Source organism: Limulus polyphemus, unplaced genomic scaffold, assembly GCF_000517525.1.
Source record: "Limulus polyphemus unplaced genomic scaffold, Limulus_polyphemus-2.1.2 Scaffold2093, whole genome shotgun sequence".
Lineage (NCBI taxonomy): Eukaryota > Metazoa > Arthropoda > Merostomata > Xiphosura > Limulidae > Limulus > Limulus polyphemus.
The window spans coordinates 23,829-43,469 of NW_013667703.1; the positions used below are offsets into that span (position 1 = coordinate 23,829).

The window sequence follows — 19,641 nt, forward strand, 5'->3', positions numbered from 1 at the left end:
TTTTTATATTATTATTTTCGAATTGTTTATATAATTTATATTGTCCTAGTTGGTATATTTAAATTACAATACACATTAATAAAAATATACTCCGGTAGATGGCAGTACCAATTAAAACATTTATTTTTTTCAAATGATAGCGCATCATGGTTCATGTAGTTATAATCACATTCGTGGGTTGGATAGTACTCAACTGAATATGTAGGTTTGTAAATTATAGGTAAGTTTGATTATTGATTTTTTAAGATTGCAAGTATGATTGGGTTGTATTTTATGCATTGTTATAGGTTAAGATAATACTGTATTAATCTGTTAATCTAGTAAATATTACATGCACAAAAATTAGGCTATTGAAAATTTAATAATATGCACAAAAATCTCACTTGAAGTTACTGTCAGTGTCAAGTACAAAAGCAGGAACTTGAACAAGTAACTGCTAGTAATGATAAGAAGTTAGCATATTAGCTTTATCTAAAAATTTCTGCTGTGAAAAGAGACCTGTAACAAATTAAATTGATTTAACGCATACTATTCCAGGTAAAATGAAATGCATCAACTTTCATTTATAAATATCTGTGTATTTCATATTTTTGTCTCAGTCATGATGTTTCAGAAATATACATTACTCGCAGAAATCCACAATAGTGTAACTATAAAACTATTTTACTCTTCGTTTTACATGTTAGTTGCCTGTAGAATTTGGTGTGGCTTTTCAAACGTGCCCGTCTTCCAAGAAGGTAACCAATCGTAACTTCTGCTGAAATGTGACGTTTAAAAATACAAAGTGGTAAGATAACTTCATACAGAATGTTTGTGTTGTCGTTAACAATCTGTTGTGGGGGTTGGGGTCAGAAGGGAAAACTCACTTAATATAGTGTAAGATTAATAGCTTGAACTGGCGAAATACAAGATACTATTTTCTTTTATCTTGGAATATTTATTGAAATTTGAGTGCTCAGTTTCTAAAAGATCGTTCAAAGATTATGTGCTCACTAAATGTTCTTTAAATGTAACACTAATGCAACGTTGTTAGCCTCTTTCTAAAGAGGAGAAAATAAAAATAATTGATTTCTAGTAAACTTAAAATTTGGTTAAGTATACTATTACTTGAAATACTGACGGTGAATAATAAGAGTGAATTTATAATAAAAAATAATATCTCTCTTTGGTCATTGTGGGTACAACCGTGTGTGAGCATACTTATAATATTCATATTACTTTTTATTTAACACACTTTATTAAAAAATCAGTCACATTGGATATAATGATACATCTGATGATTTTTTTTTTTACTGTTAATGTAAATATATAGCTGATTTATTGAGTCACAGCTAGTTTAATTTATGTGCGGACCAGAGCTCTTTTATCACCATTGGACAGTTATAAAATATTACAGGACTTGTATGAGTGAAAAAGTATCGTATATTAGTTATTTTCACAACTTACAATAATATTACCAAGACTTTTGTGTCCATTTTATTAGAAAAAAATCACGCCTTAAAGGGATATTTATTCACAAGTTTTATTGTATTACAATTACCAAAATTACAGTTCAGTTTATTTTGCAACTTTTGAGACGATATTCAAGAGCATTAATTACTCGTTGGCTGATTAACAACATGGAAAATATTACTAGAAATCTGGCTGCGAGTATTTTAGTTACTTTTAAATACATTTTATTAACATCAATTACACAGTCAGGTTATTTTTTTAACATCACCCACAGAGATTTTGGTTATACGACCAGGGTAAACTCAAGTCATTGAAAGGCTTATTTCAACTAAAGTTTGTGTGGCTTTGGTTGGCTGAGAGTCAAGTTTGTACGCTTGTGACAAGGTATCACACATAAGCGAAACGCTATTGGTTCTCAGTTTCTAAGCACGTGAGAAAGAGTTACTTTAAGGAGCGATAAGCCGGTAGATGGATTACACAAGAAAACTGTTGTGGAAGGGAAGGAATGGAATAGTTGTATTAGTTATATTTCTTCTCTAGGTCCATAGCACGTTGGATAAAAGTTGGCTGCATGCACAGATTAACAAGCTACTGTTATCGGAATTTTAACATATTTTCTGCTTGAAAGGCAAGTATTATATAGTTCACGCACTTGATTGTATTGAATCCATGTGATTTCGTTCGTAAATGAATGTGTTATAAATATTATAAACTCACTCAATCTGATAAATGCCCTGTTGAAAATATGTTTAACATTCGCAAAAGCACTGGATTATTTTGTGATATAATAAATGAGCTGTACTGGTTAGAATGTTTGTATTTGATAATAAGTATATATATATATATATATGTAATGCACTTTTTTAATGTATTCTGAGCATTTAAAGAATCTCTGGAATTTTGTATTGTCAATTCTTTTAAACTGAGTGTGCAAAAATGAACCAATTACTTGTTTATGAACTTTTTATTATAAATAAATTATTTAGTTGATTTTTTATTTTATTTTAACCAATATAAGAAATTCTAACAATACTGTGCTATTACAATTGCACTGAATACCTCTCTGTATGTATAGGAACTTGTATTATTATTATTATTTAGAATTCCAGAAGGACAGATAATTTTGTTGACTTTAGAACTGTACATCTTTCAGGTAGACCAATGGACCTCGATATATATTTATCTGCTAGCCCCCCACTCTTCAACCATAATGTTTTTCATGGTTTCAACACTAAACCTTCGTTCCGTAACCATCACATGCTACCTCCTGTTAAAGATTTGTATTCGTATCGAAACTCTTCCACAATGTGTCCAACTCATTCATGCTCCCCTATACGAGATGATGGAATCACAATGGAATCTAAAACCACTATCAGGGGCAAGAAACGCGTGTGGTTTGCTGATGATAAGGGATTAGAGTTAACGCACGTTCGATTCATGACAGAACCATCAGATTGCCCACCTAATTGGACTGATGATTTTATAGAGCACATAACTCTGGGGGTGAAACCACAACTTACAGGGGATAGTACATGGGAAGCAACTTTCTCCCAACCAGCTTCCGATTATATGGAATTCAGAAATAAGCTGGAACGCAACTGCCTGTCCTTGGAAAATGTGATTGTTAAAGATGATGATCAACTTACTGGTACTATTAAAGTAAAAAACCTGTCTTTTGAGAAAGAAGTGTTCGTTCGGGTGACTTTTGATCGCTGGCTGAATTACTTAGACTTACCAGCAACATTTGTTCCTAATGGAATGGAGTGTTCATTATTATATGATACATTTTCGTTCTTGCTTACTATTCCGTCGTCAGCAGTTAACTTCGAAGTGATAGAATTTTGTGTGTGTTTCAAAAGTCATAATTCTGCATTCTGGGACAATAACGGTGGTTCTAATTACAAACTGATTAGGAAAAATAAGGAAACTGGGGAATTGCTTGATATGCGAAGATTCGTTGACGCTTTCAAAGCCGAGTTTGATTCTTGGGCTAATTTCGCTAGCTGGAATCACTTAGTATCTCAAGGGCCATACTGGTGAAGAGAAGACCAGAACGACATTGTGTACAATTTGTATGAAAACATTCGAAGGAAATGTGCAGGTTTTGCATATGTAATAAAACATATAACACCAATGAACGCTCTGACGTTTTTCCTGAACTTTATTTTCTGCTTTTTACATTTACGAGTTAGTTCGCATTTCAAGTACTGAACAAATTATAAAATATTCTTAAGGTATATATTTGTTCCCACATGCTTCTGAAAAGTTTCAGTTGAATACATGTTATGAGAATCTCACGGAATTATCCGTACCAAGTACTTCCAGATTTGTTAACTAACCAAATCTGAATATGTGGATACACATTAATGCTGTACTGCATTAAGCCATCGAAAACAGCTAGAAATATGCATAGCTGTAACTTAATGCGATTTATTAATTAAGAATTTCCAGCCAAGCATTTCCGTTGATTTACTTAAAGGATTACAGGAACTTTGCTCTACTGTAAGTATGATTCGAATTTTGATGTGTTCAAGTTTAACTGTGTTTATAAAGTTGACAACGATGGTTGATGTAATTTAAAGTATTATTCTTTTATGTACTTCAGAACAAAACAAATTTCTGAGATATTAATCAAGAGGTATCGGGATCCCATTTATCACCAGTTTGTTAAAGTGGAGCCCAAGTCCCATTAAATATTATTAGTATTATCTTTTTTTAAGTATTATTTTTTCACCTAATTCACTATTTCTCTTCCAGTAGTTATGGAAAACAAAGCTGCCAATCCCCACAAGAGACTGGCAATATGTTTTATGTTAACCTCTGAAACACATTTAAATTATTATGTTTTTATTTTTTAAGCGGAAGAAAAGAAAGAATAAATGGTATTAATTTTTCTATTATAGCTAAAGAAGTACTTTTATTGAAAAGATGCTATAATACTATATAAACGCATATTTCTCAGGTTTTCCAAATATGTTGTACTGTAATTTCCATTTCGCGGTAACTGCTCTTACCAAGTTTGCTTTTATTTCCAATGCCTAAGAAATTAGAGTAATATTCTGGTTAAGTTCATCACACTTAGATGACCATAGCTCTAACGTACCTAATGAAATATCAGCCAGTTTGTAAGGGTTAGTGGCTGGAGTTTTTTAACGAAGTTAGATACATTTATTTCTTATATCCATTTGTTTAATTTTTAGTTACTTATTCAAAGAACGAGAATCAGTTAGAAACTGAGGGGGCTTCTCTCAGTTTCGCCTTCCTTTCAAAATGTTCGTCAACATAAAAAGAAAAAAATATATACAATAAATTATTTGGTTTTTCACCATTATTCCAGCAGTGGTTATCACGTTTTATGGAAGGCATACTAAATTATATATGACGTCAAATATATTTCAAACTAGTATAAAAGCCCGTCAAAAATGACGGGAAATCATTGTTGAATGATAAATGAAAATTGTAGAATTTAACTAAAACGTATTTGTCTATACCTCCAAAATGTACCTACTCTTCAATCATTTCATCAGTCTCGAAGTAATTCTTTAATCACCACAGTTTTAGAAAAAAACTACGCAGAAAAATGTCATCTTGAACAAAAGTACGTGTGTACTCTGAAAGAGACTTAAATAGCACTTAGCCTTTTCACCGTATTCTAGGTCAGGAAGTAGAAAACATAGTGAGGATATTCCGACAAAAATGTTCAACTCTTTCGACTACAAAGGATAAAATATACTTGGAAGGAAGTAATAAACGTTTCATTTTCTTTGTTTTAAGGCCAAGCAGATAATATGTTAAAATACCAAAATAATTATTAATATTTATTTATCACACTGACTATAACGTTAGTAATAGTAGGCCTATTTTTAGTCTAATTTAAGCACTAGACCTAATACATTAAACGTAACGTAAGGCTTACCTGAAACACTACTTGTAAATTTTATTTTATAACTCAATGTCATAAAACTTCTGAATTAAACTATTTTGATGTTATATCACAGAAGTTATGAAAAATAAAGAAAGAAAAAAAAAACTTTTCTAACAAATTAACATGAATATTGAGCAATCCACATAAACACCGTGGTTGGCCTAAGAACAATCAACTGCTAGTTTTGTTGCTGAGCGTTGCCAGAAAACGAGCGTGAAAGCGTTCTCGACAGTGACAAAGGGAATAAGCCTTTTATAGTTAGTGATACAAATATTTTATGTAAAATCGAAATTTTTTGTCCAGTTACTTCTGACTTGTTGACAAATATGAGTAGCAGTAAGAGGGAGAAGCTTGCTTGGACTGAAGCTACCCCAAAATGTGCTTTGCCCCCCCCCCCCCATAGCTCCCGCACTCAATGAATAATGCTTACCGTTAAAGCTGTTTCACTTCTTACAAATACTGCAATATGTGTGAGAAGGGTAGAGTGCAGGCTCCTCAGTTTTTGTCCTGCCCACCATATAAACTCATCCTGCTCATTGGAAAGAGGCTGGTTCTGTGCCTACTGACAATAGATTGCACATGTTCATATATAAAGGTTTTCGCACTAAATAATTATTAGCCATAAGTGTAAGTTTCCCTAATTTTTGAATATCAGATTTTCTTACATTTTAGATTTCGGTTTAACTTAGATGCAAAAATATGTAGTATTAAGTATATATTTTAAACCTTTTGCAGCTTTAGATTTACGACACATTTCTTATCGTGGATCTTAGGCCACCCAAAAAAAAGTTATTGGTATTGCCGACCCGATTTTTAGCAAATGTTTATTTTTATTTGCCGTTACAGAAAAACAACCCAGACTTTCTATAAATTCTTATCGGTGTCAATTTCAAAATTAGATCTGTGTTGAGACTGCAATCTATGTACACTTTGCTGAATATATGAACGCAACATGACTGACATTCTACGCTAAACGGAAGTTTCTATAAATCAGAAAATATTTGAAATTGTAATAAGTCATTTGTGCCTTTTTGATTTGTATAATTAAAAATGCAAGATTCTAAATGTTGTGTGAAACACATGGAAAGTGCTTGTATAGTTAAATTCCAGTTTAAATTCACGTACCTGGAATACAGGGTGGTACAAAATTTTTCCTATTTTAAATTTTAATAAATAACTGTGGAAATACAATACACGCAGTTTTCAATATCTTGTAGTCCAACTCAAACAGTTTTAATTGTCATTTTTTTCACTCCAGTGAGTAGTTTCGCCTTAAAATGGCAACCGTGCAATACAAGACTCAATGCGTTGTTTGGCTTGCAGAGACCAAGTCAGTGACTGTAGTACAGTGTAATTAGAGACGCCAGTGGAGGAAAGAAGTATGGGATATGTGTAGGGTAAACAGTATATCGCAAACATATAGTAAATATCACGGAGCTAAAGATCAGGATACGGACACCATCGCCATTGTAACTGTGGACAAGTTGCAGTGAAGGTGGACTGAAATCAAATATCGGTTAGACGTGTGGTGCACACGTAGAAGTCTACTGGCATGCCAATAAAAACTGTTTGAGTTGGACTACAAGAAGTTGAAAACTGCACAACTGTATTTACTTAGTTATTTAACTATTAAATTTTAAAATAGAAAATATAATTTTGGGCCACCCTGTATATTTCCACCTCGTTCTTGTCAGTCTGTTACATAATATGAAGTGTCATTTCATTTTATACCCCCCCCCCCCCTTTTACAAAAAAAAAGTCTTTGGTTGATCATTGATGACTGGGACATAGACGATAGGTCAAAAGCTCACAGCGTTAATGTGCAATTACTAAATACCATTGTGACAAAAACAAAAACGTCTGACCATTTTCCAGAAACATAGTTTTAAGAAAAGATGACACATTTGTGAATCACAAGCAACCTGAAAACTGACGGCAGTGATGTTCCGTCATCACCTTTAATAAAGATTACAATATTATTTAGCGATATTTAAGTAGTTATTCAATTTTTTATAGTTTACGAAGTTTAACTAGGTTTATATCACTGAACTAAATAGGCCATTTATTTAGACATTAATAGGTGTACCTATGAAATATGTAAATGTTAGTCTAAAAATTTAAATATACAGGTACGTGAAACAACGGAAATTATTCAACATCAATATATTTACCGACCGACCCGTATGTTTAAGGAAAAAAAAATGATAAAGGAATATTTGTTTAGACTGGCCATAGTTACACCAATGGGTGCATGCATGTGTAAATAAACGGCTCGTGTAGATGTAACTGAACAGCAGCACGTGTGACCTTGAGCGTCATTCGGTCAAATCATGCAGCTTTCTAGGTTGTTTCCGTTTTGCAATTTCTCCGAAGTAAGGTTTTTACGAAGTGATCAAAGATTGGAGGAATATAACGACTAGATTATTCGGGTTAGGTTTTACTTAGATAAAGCTTGCGTCCGTGGTAAAAATTCTAGAAATGTTTATTAAGTTTTGTAATGAGAAAAAAAAATATTTCATAAAGTTTATGGGAGTGAGGTGGAGGATTGTAGAATTTTGGTATTCAATTTGAATTTGCTGTCAGTGGATGGTCATATTGGTATTTTATCAAATACTTCGTTACTTTTTCAAAATACTTCTGTTTCTACTTTACTTTAAAGATTGAAAATTGAAGAACCAGTTCATATGTGTGTGAAAAAAACTTTTTGCATTGTCTTTCTCAAATGATAACATAAAGGTAAAAATTCACATTTTCTGAACCGTATATTGTATTTAGTTACCTTGTAAATATTGTTAAGACAGCGGAAGTCACGTGACGCTGGTAACACGTAATGAGTTCTAGAAAGATCGAGGAACATCACGAATAATCCAGTATTTGCTACGCGCCCTCTATTCTTGTATATAAGTGCGCCACCCACACAATTAATCGAAATTAAATTGCAGAAAGGCAGATATAGAGACGAACAATTGAGTCAAACGCTGTAGTGACGTAAATAAAGCGCGTGAGTCGTTCGTTGTGAATTATAGCGTGTGTTTAATTTAAAGTTGCTGTGGAAATTAAGTGTATTGCAAAGTTGAATTGAGAAAGAATAAACTAGTTTTATTTAAGGAAAGACTTGTATCACTGAAGTTTCATCGGAAATAAATTATACGGAAAATTAACAACCGAACACAGAGACGTAACAATATAAATTTTTTGTATAAGGGACATAATTTGGTTTAGTGTAAATAATATTATTAAATATTGTGGCTAGCATTACTCATAAACTGTTTGATTAAAGTATCTTAAAAACTTTCAGGGTTTATTCACAATTTTATTCGGGAATCTCGTATTCTTAAAAGCATTTAAAGTCTGAAGAAATTAGCTGTTTCAGTTAACTTTTTTCTTCTAGCACAGGATACAGATTTTAACTTGGGTGTTTTAACACCAGAGTTGTTACTTTAAAAGGTAACTTATTGGTATCTTGAAATGTCTTGGATACTTGGACATCTTTATGAAAACCTAAAGGTTAGCAGCAGGGCCGGATTAAGGTTTACCGGGACCCTACGCCCAGGTAATATTTGGGAATAAAAATAATGATAATTCACTCTTGCTTCAATATTGCTTGTTTTACGAGCTTTAATTTTTCTACTTGGGTGACTTGCGTGATCCTAGGCTAGGGCCTAGGTGGCCTATGCGTTAATCAGGTACTGATTAGCAGTTTTAGTGTTAACCTTGGAGCCTATAAACACCTATTCCTTAGTGATGATTAATAGGCTAACTAGTTTGTCATATAGCCTTCACACATAAGGTTAAGTTATCTTTTCTAATATCCATTTTTATAATATTTACACGCCGCATTAAGTATCGGGCTTTTTTAATTTTTTTTTTTTTTTTGCATTTAGGGTTATTGAAAATGCTTTGTCTGTGAAGTCTCTGTGTTGTGTGTTACTTGTATCTGTTTTACTGCTGCAATGGTTGTTTACGAAATGAACATATACCAGACCACATAAATATCGTAAAAAGTCATAATGTAGTAACCCTGTCAGACTGTTGATAACACAAAAAAAGTAAAAGTTCCTAATCTTAATAGCATATAACAGTGTATTTTTACTTCTAGTGTTAGTATTCACATATCACAACAACCAGTAGTAAACAGTAAGAAGCAATTCTGACCTTTAGTTAATTATATTTTTCTTCTTCATCAGGGAAATTGCCAGCCTTGTGGTTTGTTTACTTTTGGCTGGTGTCTAATGTGACTCATTAGCTTAACCAAGCCTAATGACGCACAAAACATTACTATATTTCTGTCTTGGTGATTATAACATGTTGAATCACGTTTACATAAAGCCAAACTTTAAACATTGACTTTATGGTAATTTACTCTACAATCATGGACATCCGCAGAATATATTCTATGTGAGGGCAAGCCATCTCGGAGCTCAGGCCATTGCCTTGAAGTTTGAATGCGATGCTCTGGCTGATTACGGGTTATTTGTGTATACCTACTTTCGTCATTCATATTTAAATAGTAGTATTTTCTAATGCATTTATAAGATAAATTCCTCAAATAAATTTTCTTCTGAAATTCTGTGAGGGGGGGGGGGGGTAAATACCTCCTTGCCACATCCTGCGGACACCAATGATGGGCAACAATCACATTACACATATTTTAGGTATTTCAGGCAATACATAGCAAATGAAAGTTTACTCTGCACTGTTGGCGAAGAGAGCTTGTCATTTAGGGAATGGATAATGTTCACTACCTTTAATGCATATATTGATTTTAAAATACCTTACTGGAACTATTAGATTTGAGGAGGAGTAAGACGTGCTTCACCATATTTTAATAGGGAATAAGCCCACTTATGGTGTTATTCGTGTTCTGAATTGTATCTACCTCCACCAAATATTGGTACCTATTTAGTTGAATAGGTCGTCACTATCTTGTAATGCAGTTCTAAGTATATTTGGATTTTAGAGTCTGCTCTTGGTGGCGTTAAGTAACATCCCAGGGCACCAAGTTTCCAAGACAGAATTAAAATGTTGCATTATTATGCAGAATTCTAACAATGCAGGCAGTGTAAAGTTGTCTACGATGCTAGTTACCAGAGAACAAAGCTCAAACCAGCTATACTAAGCCTATATAGTACTTCTACATCTCTGTTCACAATTAGGACAATCAAAAAGTTCTTTAGTTTACATTCAGATCGATAACCTATTTATTCAAAGCAAACTGCGAGCAGTGGGATTTATCGCCTTATTGCTCTTAGATTTAGTTTCGACACTCATAGCAAAGTAAAGGCCGACATCTTGAATCTGTCGTTGTGATGAGCAACCTTTGGGCTGTAGCTCACCCATGACATTTTGCAGCAGTGCAGAGTTCCCTCTACACAGTTTTTCATGCATTCGTCTGTAGTCAAATCTCATTAAAATCATGATTGATGGATGTGGTTTAATTTTATAACCCGTTTCAAAATTTGGCTGAACTGAAACATGCTAAGTATTTGGTAACCAGGGTGATGTTTCTCAATAACACATCCAAGGGTTTCATATTCGTTCAATACAATACTTTGAATGGATTTGGGAATGATCATGTGGACTGTAATTTCTTGGACACGCGTATCACGTTACCTTCGATATGGAGACCCTGAGCTCCTAACTTAATGACCTGCTATGATTTTGTGGTTAGATGCTCGTTTTGCAATCTGCTAGTCGCAGGATTGAATGTCCATCACCAAACATACTCACCCTTTCAGCCATGGGGATGTTATAATGTGACCGTCGATCCACTATTCATTGATAAAAGAGTAGCCCAAGAGTTGGCGGTGGGTGGTGATGACCCTTCCCTCTAGTCTATCACTGTTACTAAAAAGGTACGTTAGCAAATCGAGGGGTAAGTCCTTATTATCCAGCTATTATTATCATAAAGGTGAGCATGCGTGAAATAACTCTATCAGGACTAGGGGAGCTGTTTCGTTGGGAAAAAACAGATTTTAACTCTAGAAATGAAAAGGCTTCATTATTGTGGTGCAAACAGACACCTGTCACCCTCCAAGATGTCTTATAGAATATTTAAAAGATAATTTGAAAGAATAACATCTAAGCTTTCTTATGGTACAGCTGGTTTTTGAAATTCCAATAAGAAGAGGTGATAAACTTCCCACGTGTTCGTTGAGGTGTTTTCATATATGAATGATTCTCAAATCATTACGAGTATCTTCCGACTAAGTATACGTGTCACCTTAAAAACTGTTGGTTATTATTTATACTTAACTTTTTTCATGCCCTCACTGTGAAGCAGATAAGGGATTTTGGTTTAGCCCTGCCACGATCTTATGGGCAGGATATCTCAAGGTTAGATTAATGGATTTTGATCAGACTTATGCAACAGATACTACATAAAGTTTTAGATTGGTTAACTTTTAAAATTCTTGGTTAAGGGTAAATAAAATATCTTGCCCAACCTTGTAGACATATTTCATTATAGGATGAATGGATATTGACTAAGCAGTATTAGAAAGTCCTACACATTGTCAACTTTCGAATGTTAGGGTTAAAGAGTCACTGGCATACAGTAAATACTTCCCAATCTTGTGAGTGTATATCTGAAAATATAGTATAAAATTATTGGAGGCATTGGCGTTTCATAAACATAGCTTGCACTTGTTAAATTTTTTGAACTTTGACAAACAAACCTTATTGTAATAAGGGTAAGCAAATCTACTAAGTAATGTTTAATCATTAAAGGTGTTGTACTTAAATTGTGAGACCTGATTTTTTAGTAAAAGGATGCTTTAAATCTCAGGATCATTTTATTATCAAAGTCGGTGTTTTACTGCAGGTAGTTTCCTCTGTGTTAGAGATCTGTATATTGGAGCTGGTGAACCGGGTTCGAATCCCCACGATATTATACACACCCCCACTGCACACTAAACTGTGGATGATGCATTATAAGAGCCAATCTAGCTCTGGTTTTGATTTTGCTGCAGTAAGGACGGTTCTCTATAAATCTTGTAATTAATGTTGTAAATCTTGTAAAAGTTCTTGTTTTATTAATGAAATGAAAGTGCTTCATTGCAAAACTGTCATAATATAAAGATCTACTTAACAGAATTGATTGTAAAATTTGAAACGTACTTCGAATAATCTGATGTTCTTTTTAATTATGAATGAAAACGTTACTTATAGTAAAAATGTTTTACTTCCTAATATTTGTCCATCTATATGAAATAAAAAAGGAGGAATACCAAATATTTTTTATACATTATTGTTTGCTTCAATATGATTTAAAAATTTTACCGTATTTTGTTTCAGGCATTGTCGCTGTTTTATTGCTTATAACAATTTTGTAATGGTTTAAATATTTCCTTACTTCGTATTATGCATTAGATTAGTAATTCTTTTAACAGAGTGGTTAATAAAAGTATTACAATAAATATTGGTTTGCGTTTAATATTTTTCCTTTTTTGCTGAGGTAGTCCTAACCGATTTTATTACCATACATACTAATATGACTTTAATTCAGCGCCCTCTATCACACTACGATCGATTTGCAAGGTAGCGATCGGAGATTTGCGGAGTATAAACGACTGAATTATTCGGTTTAGTACTAATATTTCAATTTAATGCTGATTATAGTAAGGCATTCATAACGAACACGGAAGCTTGAGCGGTGAAAGTATGCCTATGCCGATTCCATTAATAATATATATATATATATATATATTTATAATCTTGCGATTTGTAAAGTTGTTTTATTAGGGTAAGAAATTGGAAGAAAAATACATAATTGTTCAGTGATAATTCGTTGTAATGAAGGTATGAAAGTCCAGATCAATGAAGATATTTCCATTTAAACGTTAAAGTAAATATTAATAATTGAGTTTAGAAAAATAGGTTTCTGTTACTGTTTAAAATATCATTTGATATAATACTTGTAGTTTTCAATATTTTTTGCGAAACGGATTCAATTCTAAAAACTCATGAGTGTGAAAACAAAGGAGACCATAATATGTTAACCACACTGCATTTATCATATCCAGCACCAACGAGCCTTTCGCCCAATATCAGGTTTAGTGGTAGTCATGGTTGTTTTCTGGGGTAATTTATTAAACAAATTTACCAAGACTTGAGAAAATTTTATAGCAATTCGGATGATCATATTCCGTCATTTGAAAATTTATCAGAAAAATAAGTAAAATTTTCTAAATTATATCGGAATGATGCTGATGGTTATGCTAGTTTAAATCCTCCACCAATGGTATTGATATATTTTATCTATGTAAATGTTCATTATTCGTGAACGTTAAGGGCATCGACTACCTTGGAGGGTAATTGGATCAATACTTTAAAATCACAGTCTTTAAGAAGCTGTAGGTATATAAGCAGTGGGATGGTTTTTACAAAGCAGTAGTATCGTGAGGAGAGTTACACTGTAAAATCTGATTGGGAACGAAGGTTCCTTCTTTATCACTGGTATGGATAGACATTCCGCTGTATGTCAGTGAATAATAGCATCAAACTGCCTAAAGAGAGTTACAGATTAAAATTTGTATTTAACAAATTAAAAATTAGGGCATGTGATATTCTTTTTATGAAATGTGAATTTGAAAGATGTAAGTACACGAAACTTGTGAGAGTAGAATGAATATGAAATTACATAGTTTTTGTTATTTTATCTCTTGCAACAGATTTTGAAGGATTATTTATTTTTGCAGGTCTTAGAGAAAGCTACGTAGCGGTGATCTCCGCTCCACAATTGATTCTTAGAATTCTTCTGTTCCACTTGAAATAATTCAGTGTTATCGGTTTGTTGATGATTCTTCATTTTCTCTTTGATAACGGTCATGTGAGAGAGGTTTCCAACAGTAGATAGACGGCTAGAAATTAGTATCTAGAGAAGACAGCTCTGATGATTAATAGTTCATCTTCTTGAAATCAACTGAACTTTTGAACTGCACGTGAAAGGACAAAGAACAGTACGAAGGAAAAACATTTTGATCGTACTTCGTCTCCTTGATAAGTTAATTGTAAAAATACGTGTTTGAAAAGTAAGAAATAGCGTTATAAAAATAATTATATGATATAGCATCTTTTCTAAAGCAGTTGGCTGTGAAAACGCTTCAACTACTTACAAAAGGAAAGAAAATGATATAAGTTTATTTGTTGTTGTTTTTTTAAATATTTTCTTGCTACCAATTATTGGGAAAATTATTTTGGATAACGTTGTAAGAACTCGTTAATTGTACTTAAAAGAACGAAAAAGTTTTTGAAGGAAGATACTGATAGTTTTTCTTAACCCCCCTTCGATAACAGTTAAGCTATATTTAGAGTTAACTATATATGTCTAGAAGAAATTCTTTACAAGAAAATAGGTGAAATAGGTTTTTATAGGTGAAAACAATCGATCCATTAAACATTTCTAATCTTTGCAGTGCAAGTCTTCCTTTAATCTACAACAAGTGCTTTTTTATATTTTACCTGAACATGTCTATGAATTTTAAACGAATCTTGCTGAACTCTAATAGTTTTACTTGTTTTATATACTTCTAATTTGACTTAGTTAATTTCATCTTATTAGAAGTTAGTTTTATAAGTTTTCTTTTAGTTAATAATTTGCTAGTTTTTAACCAGATTTTTTTTTCTCAGTTTAAAGAACGCTACTTTATGTACTGAAATCCAAGTCAAATTAAAATGTCAAGTCGAGCATGTGGAATGTTATGCTAGTATTAAAAAAACAAAGCCTAGTCGTGTTATGCTATGTTTTGCAAACACTAACATCAGCTGCAGAATGCACTTGACAGACTTGTACCTAAATTAAATATCTTAACAGTAATGTTAAAACAACCTGTTCTTATTAACAAAAAGAAATAAACTACAATTTTGGAACAGAATATTAGTACAAAAATTAGTTTTGACACTTAAATGTGCCCTCTTCAGTCCAATATATTCTTCTGGACAAAAGAGGACATATGAAAGTGCTGAAACTATTTTCATAATCTATAACATTTTATTCCAAAAATGTTTGTTTCGCTAATTTAGTTAACACGCACGGTGTTGTGAATTTTAGCTAACACGTTCAAATCTTTAGTTATGAATTTTATAACTTAATTTTTCTCCAAACACAGCGTGCCTTTTTGGCAATAGTATTCTATTATAACAAGGAAATCTTTCAACAGGATTATTTCATATGAAGGTTGGTGTACCCATTTTCACACTTCTATACGTTTTCTGGAAAACTTTCGGCTGTTTGTCACACGTAGGTAAACATCTATTGAATAATTTTGAAGCACAAATGCTATTCTGTTCCTCCTATTGTCTAACAACAAACAAAGTTGTAGTTTTTTAGTAATATAATTCCCATCTTTAATCTGGTATTAATTAATCATTTATATTGAAACCTCAAAATGTCTTGGATATTTACATAAAAACACCAACACAAAATATCCGAGTGGGATTTTATACCCGCAGTTTATCTGGGTGTAATTTTATAGTATAAGCACTGGATTTGGTCTTCATTACAATCAGTCAAGAACTACGACCTGAAAGATGGATTTGTTACAAACGGTCTGAAAGTTTCATTTCAAATGGTAAAGACGACTAAAGTTAAACAATCCTACACCATTCGCAGTTTCTTTTCTTTGCTATGTACACAGTAAAGGGGGGATTCCAATGAATCCCTAGTTGTGTTTGTGGGCAGAAGTTTATCACTATGTACACAGTAAAAGGGAGATTCCAATGAATCCCTAGTTGTGTTTGTGGGCAGAAGTTTATTACTATGTACACAGTAAAAGGGGGATTCCAATGAATCCCTAGTTGTGTTTGTGGGCAGAAGTTTATCACTATGTACACAGTAAAAGGGGGATTCCAGTGAATCCCTAGTTGTGTTTGTGGGCAGAAGTTTATTACTATGTACACAGTAAAGGGGGGATTCCAATGAATCCCTAGTTGTGTTTGTGGGCAGAAGCTTGTTAGTTTTTTTGCTAACCGTAAATAATGTAATATTATGGGTGTGGTCGGTAAGACTTAATCAATCTTTGCATCTTACTTTGAATAAAAGGAAAACATGTTTGAAGAATGAGATGTGTAAAACAAAAACAACATGAGGTATTGAACTTTATTCTTAAATCCAATACTATCGGAATATAAAAAATAAACTGGTTTGTCGTACTTTTTTTTTAATATTGCGAATAATTTATAGCCACACAAATATTATGTCGACGATACCCAAGAAATATATATTTTTACAACAGTTCCTATATGTACGTCAGTGTGATGTGGAAAATCTTTTGCTTTTTTTTTTGCCTACAATTTTTATTTCGTTTTCATAGTTAAGGGTATTATATACATTGTTACTTTGAATGTTAAAATGATAATTGAACTTGCATATTATTTTCTTGTTCGATATTTTCAAATTTTCTTTTAGTTCACATATTAATGATAATGTTTGTTTGGGAATCATAGCATTCCTTGTACATATTTATTATTTTGTAATACATATTTTGATGTTCTTGGTTGTTTTTTAACTGAGCAGCTTTTTCGTAGTTACAAATGCAGGTTTTTTTGGAGAGAGGTTGGTCGCATTTTATTGTGACGCGTTTTTGCAGTTCTAATGCATGACGAATGATAAATTTAAAGTTTTTACTTTAATCAATCTACGCTGTGTAAATATTTCTTGAGCTATTTGTTTGAAATAAGAATGTTGTATAGTGCTGTTGTAATTATTAATTTTTATATTTTAGTGTAATTTCACAAGCTCTAATACTTCAGTGTTTATATGAAGATAATGTACTTTTCATTACCTATATCACAATTCAACGGAAATAATAAAAATTTTGAGAAGTGACGTAGGTTATTTCATTTTAGAAATGTGGTTTCCTTTGAAAGGGACACTGAGACCACCATAAGAGATTCTACTTGCATGCAAACACGGAACATGAGAACTTATCTGGGAAGGGATGAAGACATTCTAGCTAGGAGTTTGGGGACCGCCCAACGGCTCCACCATATTGCAGGTGCAAAGCCCCAGAAATTCATGAGTTTTTAACATAGTTGGGGATAAAAAACAACTTCTTCCTCTTACATACATGTGTGTGTTAATTCGACTAAAGAGAAGAAAGTATTCTGTGTGATACAAGTAACTTATTTTTCAAGTTGCAGCCAAAAATCAGTACCGTGAACAATGCTAATAAAAGACAGTTTTACTTTGTGAAACTTACCATGAAACACTTCCCTATGGATATAGTCAGTAAAATCAATTCTAAAAAATCAGTAGCGATATTTGAAGAGATACTTCCATGTGTATTCCGACTGCTTCATCATTTATTTTTATTCAGTGATTTGCAGTCTTTCTCACGTATGTAAACTACTATTTTCACTCAGATATTTCTAATTTAATACGGATTTTGGTACGCAGGTAAATGAAAGGACCCAAAATTATACCCTTTTCAACCACACCACATATACCTTCATCTTGGCCACTATATTGGGAACTGTATAACCAAAGTAAACTCTTGTGTTATTAGACAACTTGTGGTATGAGGGGTAACCTATTCACAGGTCTAGATTGTGTTTAAACGACAAAAACAACAACATTATGTCGGCGGACTTCAATTCTATTCCAAACCATCAAGTTATCGTTACCTATCAATAGAAGATCACAGCCTTGCTTTATAAATGCTACTGAATGTTGCCTTTTATTATTCAATGTTAACCACTTGCATAAATATTGCTAAAAATGAGCAAGGATGTTCCTAGAAATAAAATAATCTAACCGATTCGTAGCAGATTTCTTACCAACTCGGTAACAGTAAAACATAGAGGAGCGAAAACTAACAACTCAATTATAGCAGAACATATTTACACTAGCTTCGAATAGAACAACATGGAGTAGCAAAAACAGCTCGGCCGTAATTCAACATGGAATTACTAGAATACATAAACTAACAGTTTAGCCATACTGAAACACAGTAACGAAGCCAAAGAACTTAGCAGAACATGAAGTTGTCCTACTAAAAACCTAACATGTCGGACATATGAACCACGATAGCCGTTCGTAATAGGGATCGAAAGGAATTGCATAAAACCCTAATAGAACGTTTGGGAAAAAGCACTTAAACAGTAAAGATTTGGTTCAAAGAACACTTTAAACTCTTTATTATTGACTTCTAAGGCTGTACACACGAAAAAATGTACAAAAACAGAGATGTTAGACTTACAAGGAAAAGAAAATCGGCTCATAACGGCCAGTTTGTAATTATTATTATTATTCTCTTGCCAACCTACAACAAAAACGGCTTGGTATATTGCACCCAAACCTTTTGTAGAATACTACATAAGGTACTGTAAAGGTCGTAGGGGTATTGAATAGTTGATTTGTTTCTTATATATTAAACATAAGCTGAAAAAAATCATAATCGTAGTGTAAACAATTTTATCATCACCCCTTGAAGATAGCTTTTTTACAAATATCTGGCGTTCTTTTAAAAAGCTTAAGTACAGGGTGAAACAGGAATTACCAGCCAATAATAGATGACTATAACATGTAGATATTCAATGCTTTGTACACTATACAATATTTGTCTTTAGGGAGCGAGCCCCTATATTATGTATGAAGTGAAGAAGTAAAAAAGTCAGTACACATTATACTAAATTTTATTACACACATTCGTAGAATAATTCCTTTAAAAGACATGAAGGTTTATTTAAAGCGATGTTTTAGACGTGTATGTTTTATTTGAAAGGGCTTTTTTTCTTCTGGTAAAATTTTATACGCTTAATGGGGATTATGTCTTAGTCTAGGCATATATTGATATGCGTTATGTATACAAAATTTAGTTACACAGAAATATAAATGCTCGCTATATTCTGAAACAAATCTCCAGCTGCAGCTTACATTTTTACATCTCGAACTAAATCTATCAAATAGTCAATAGCTATAGTAAATCATCATGAACCATATCAACTAGCTATGCTTATTATCATTACAATGTATAAAGTTAGCTACCTTATCAAATAATCCCTTTCCCATAGTTGAGCTTAAAAAAAAAACAAGATAAAATTGGAATTTAAAAACCTACAATTAAGAATCGTAACAAAAGTAAGCAAACAAGGCTGGAGATACTGTAGACATTATTTATTCAAACTACAAGCCCCTATTTAGGCTCCACGTTGTTCCCTAGAATTACATTTGGTGGAGTCAAAATAGGGACTTGTAGTTTGAATAAATAATGTCTACAGTATCTCCAGCCTTGTTTGCTTACTTTTGTTACGATTCTTAATTG

General features: G+C 32.7%; 1 protein-coding gene across 3 annotated transcripts; it reads left to right on the top strand.

Annotated features, from left to right (window-relative positions):
* The first annotated feature begins 141 nt into the window (after nucleotides 1-141).
* Nucleotides 142-17,176, top strand: LOC106465916 (protein phosphatase 1 regulatory subunit 3C-B-like). Of its 3 annotated transcripts, XM_022393856.1 has the most exons (5): nucleotides 178-220; nucleotides 687-787; nucleotides 1,993-2,080; nucleotides 2,606-3,954; nucleotides 14,077-17,176. In XM_022393856.1, exon 4 carries the CDS (start codon nucleotides 2,614-2,616, stop codon nucleotides 3,490-3,492), a length of 879 nt encoding a protein of 292 aa, XP_022249564.1. In that variant the 5' UTR covers nucleotides 178-220; nucleotides 687-787; nucleotides 1,993-2,080; nucleotides 2,606-2,613; the 3' UTR covers nucleotides 3,493-3,954; nucleotides 14,077-17,176. The 3 variants fall into 3 exon arrangements, with proteins under 3 accessions (XP_022249565.1, XP_022249564.1, XP_013781607.1); XM_022393857.1 differs by lacking the exons at nucleotides 687-787; nucleotides 1,993-2,080 and having other exon boundaries at nucleotides 142-220; XM_013926153.2 differs by lacking the exons at nucleotides 178-220; nucleotides 687-787 and having other exon boundaries at nucleotides 1,916-2,080.
* The last annotated feature ends 2,465 nt before the right edge of the window (nucleotides 17,177-19,641 follow it).

Excerpts from the sequence above, each read along its gene's own strand:
- LOC106465916 (XM_022393857.1), top strand. The coding sequence starts at position 2,614 with ATGGACCTCGATATATATTTATCTGCTAGCCCCCCACTCTTCAACCAT.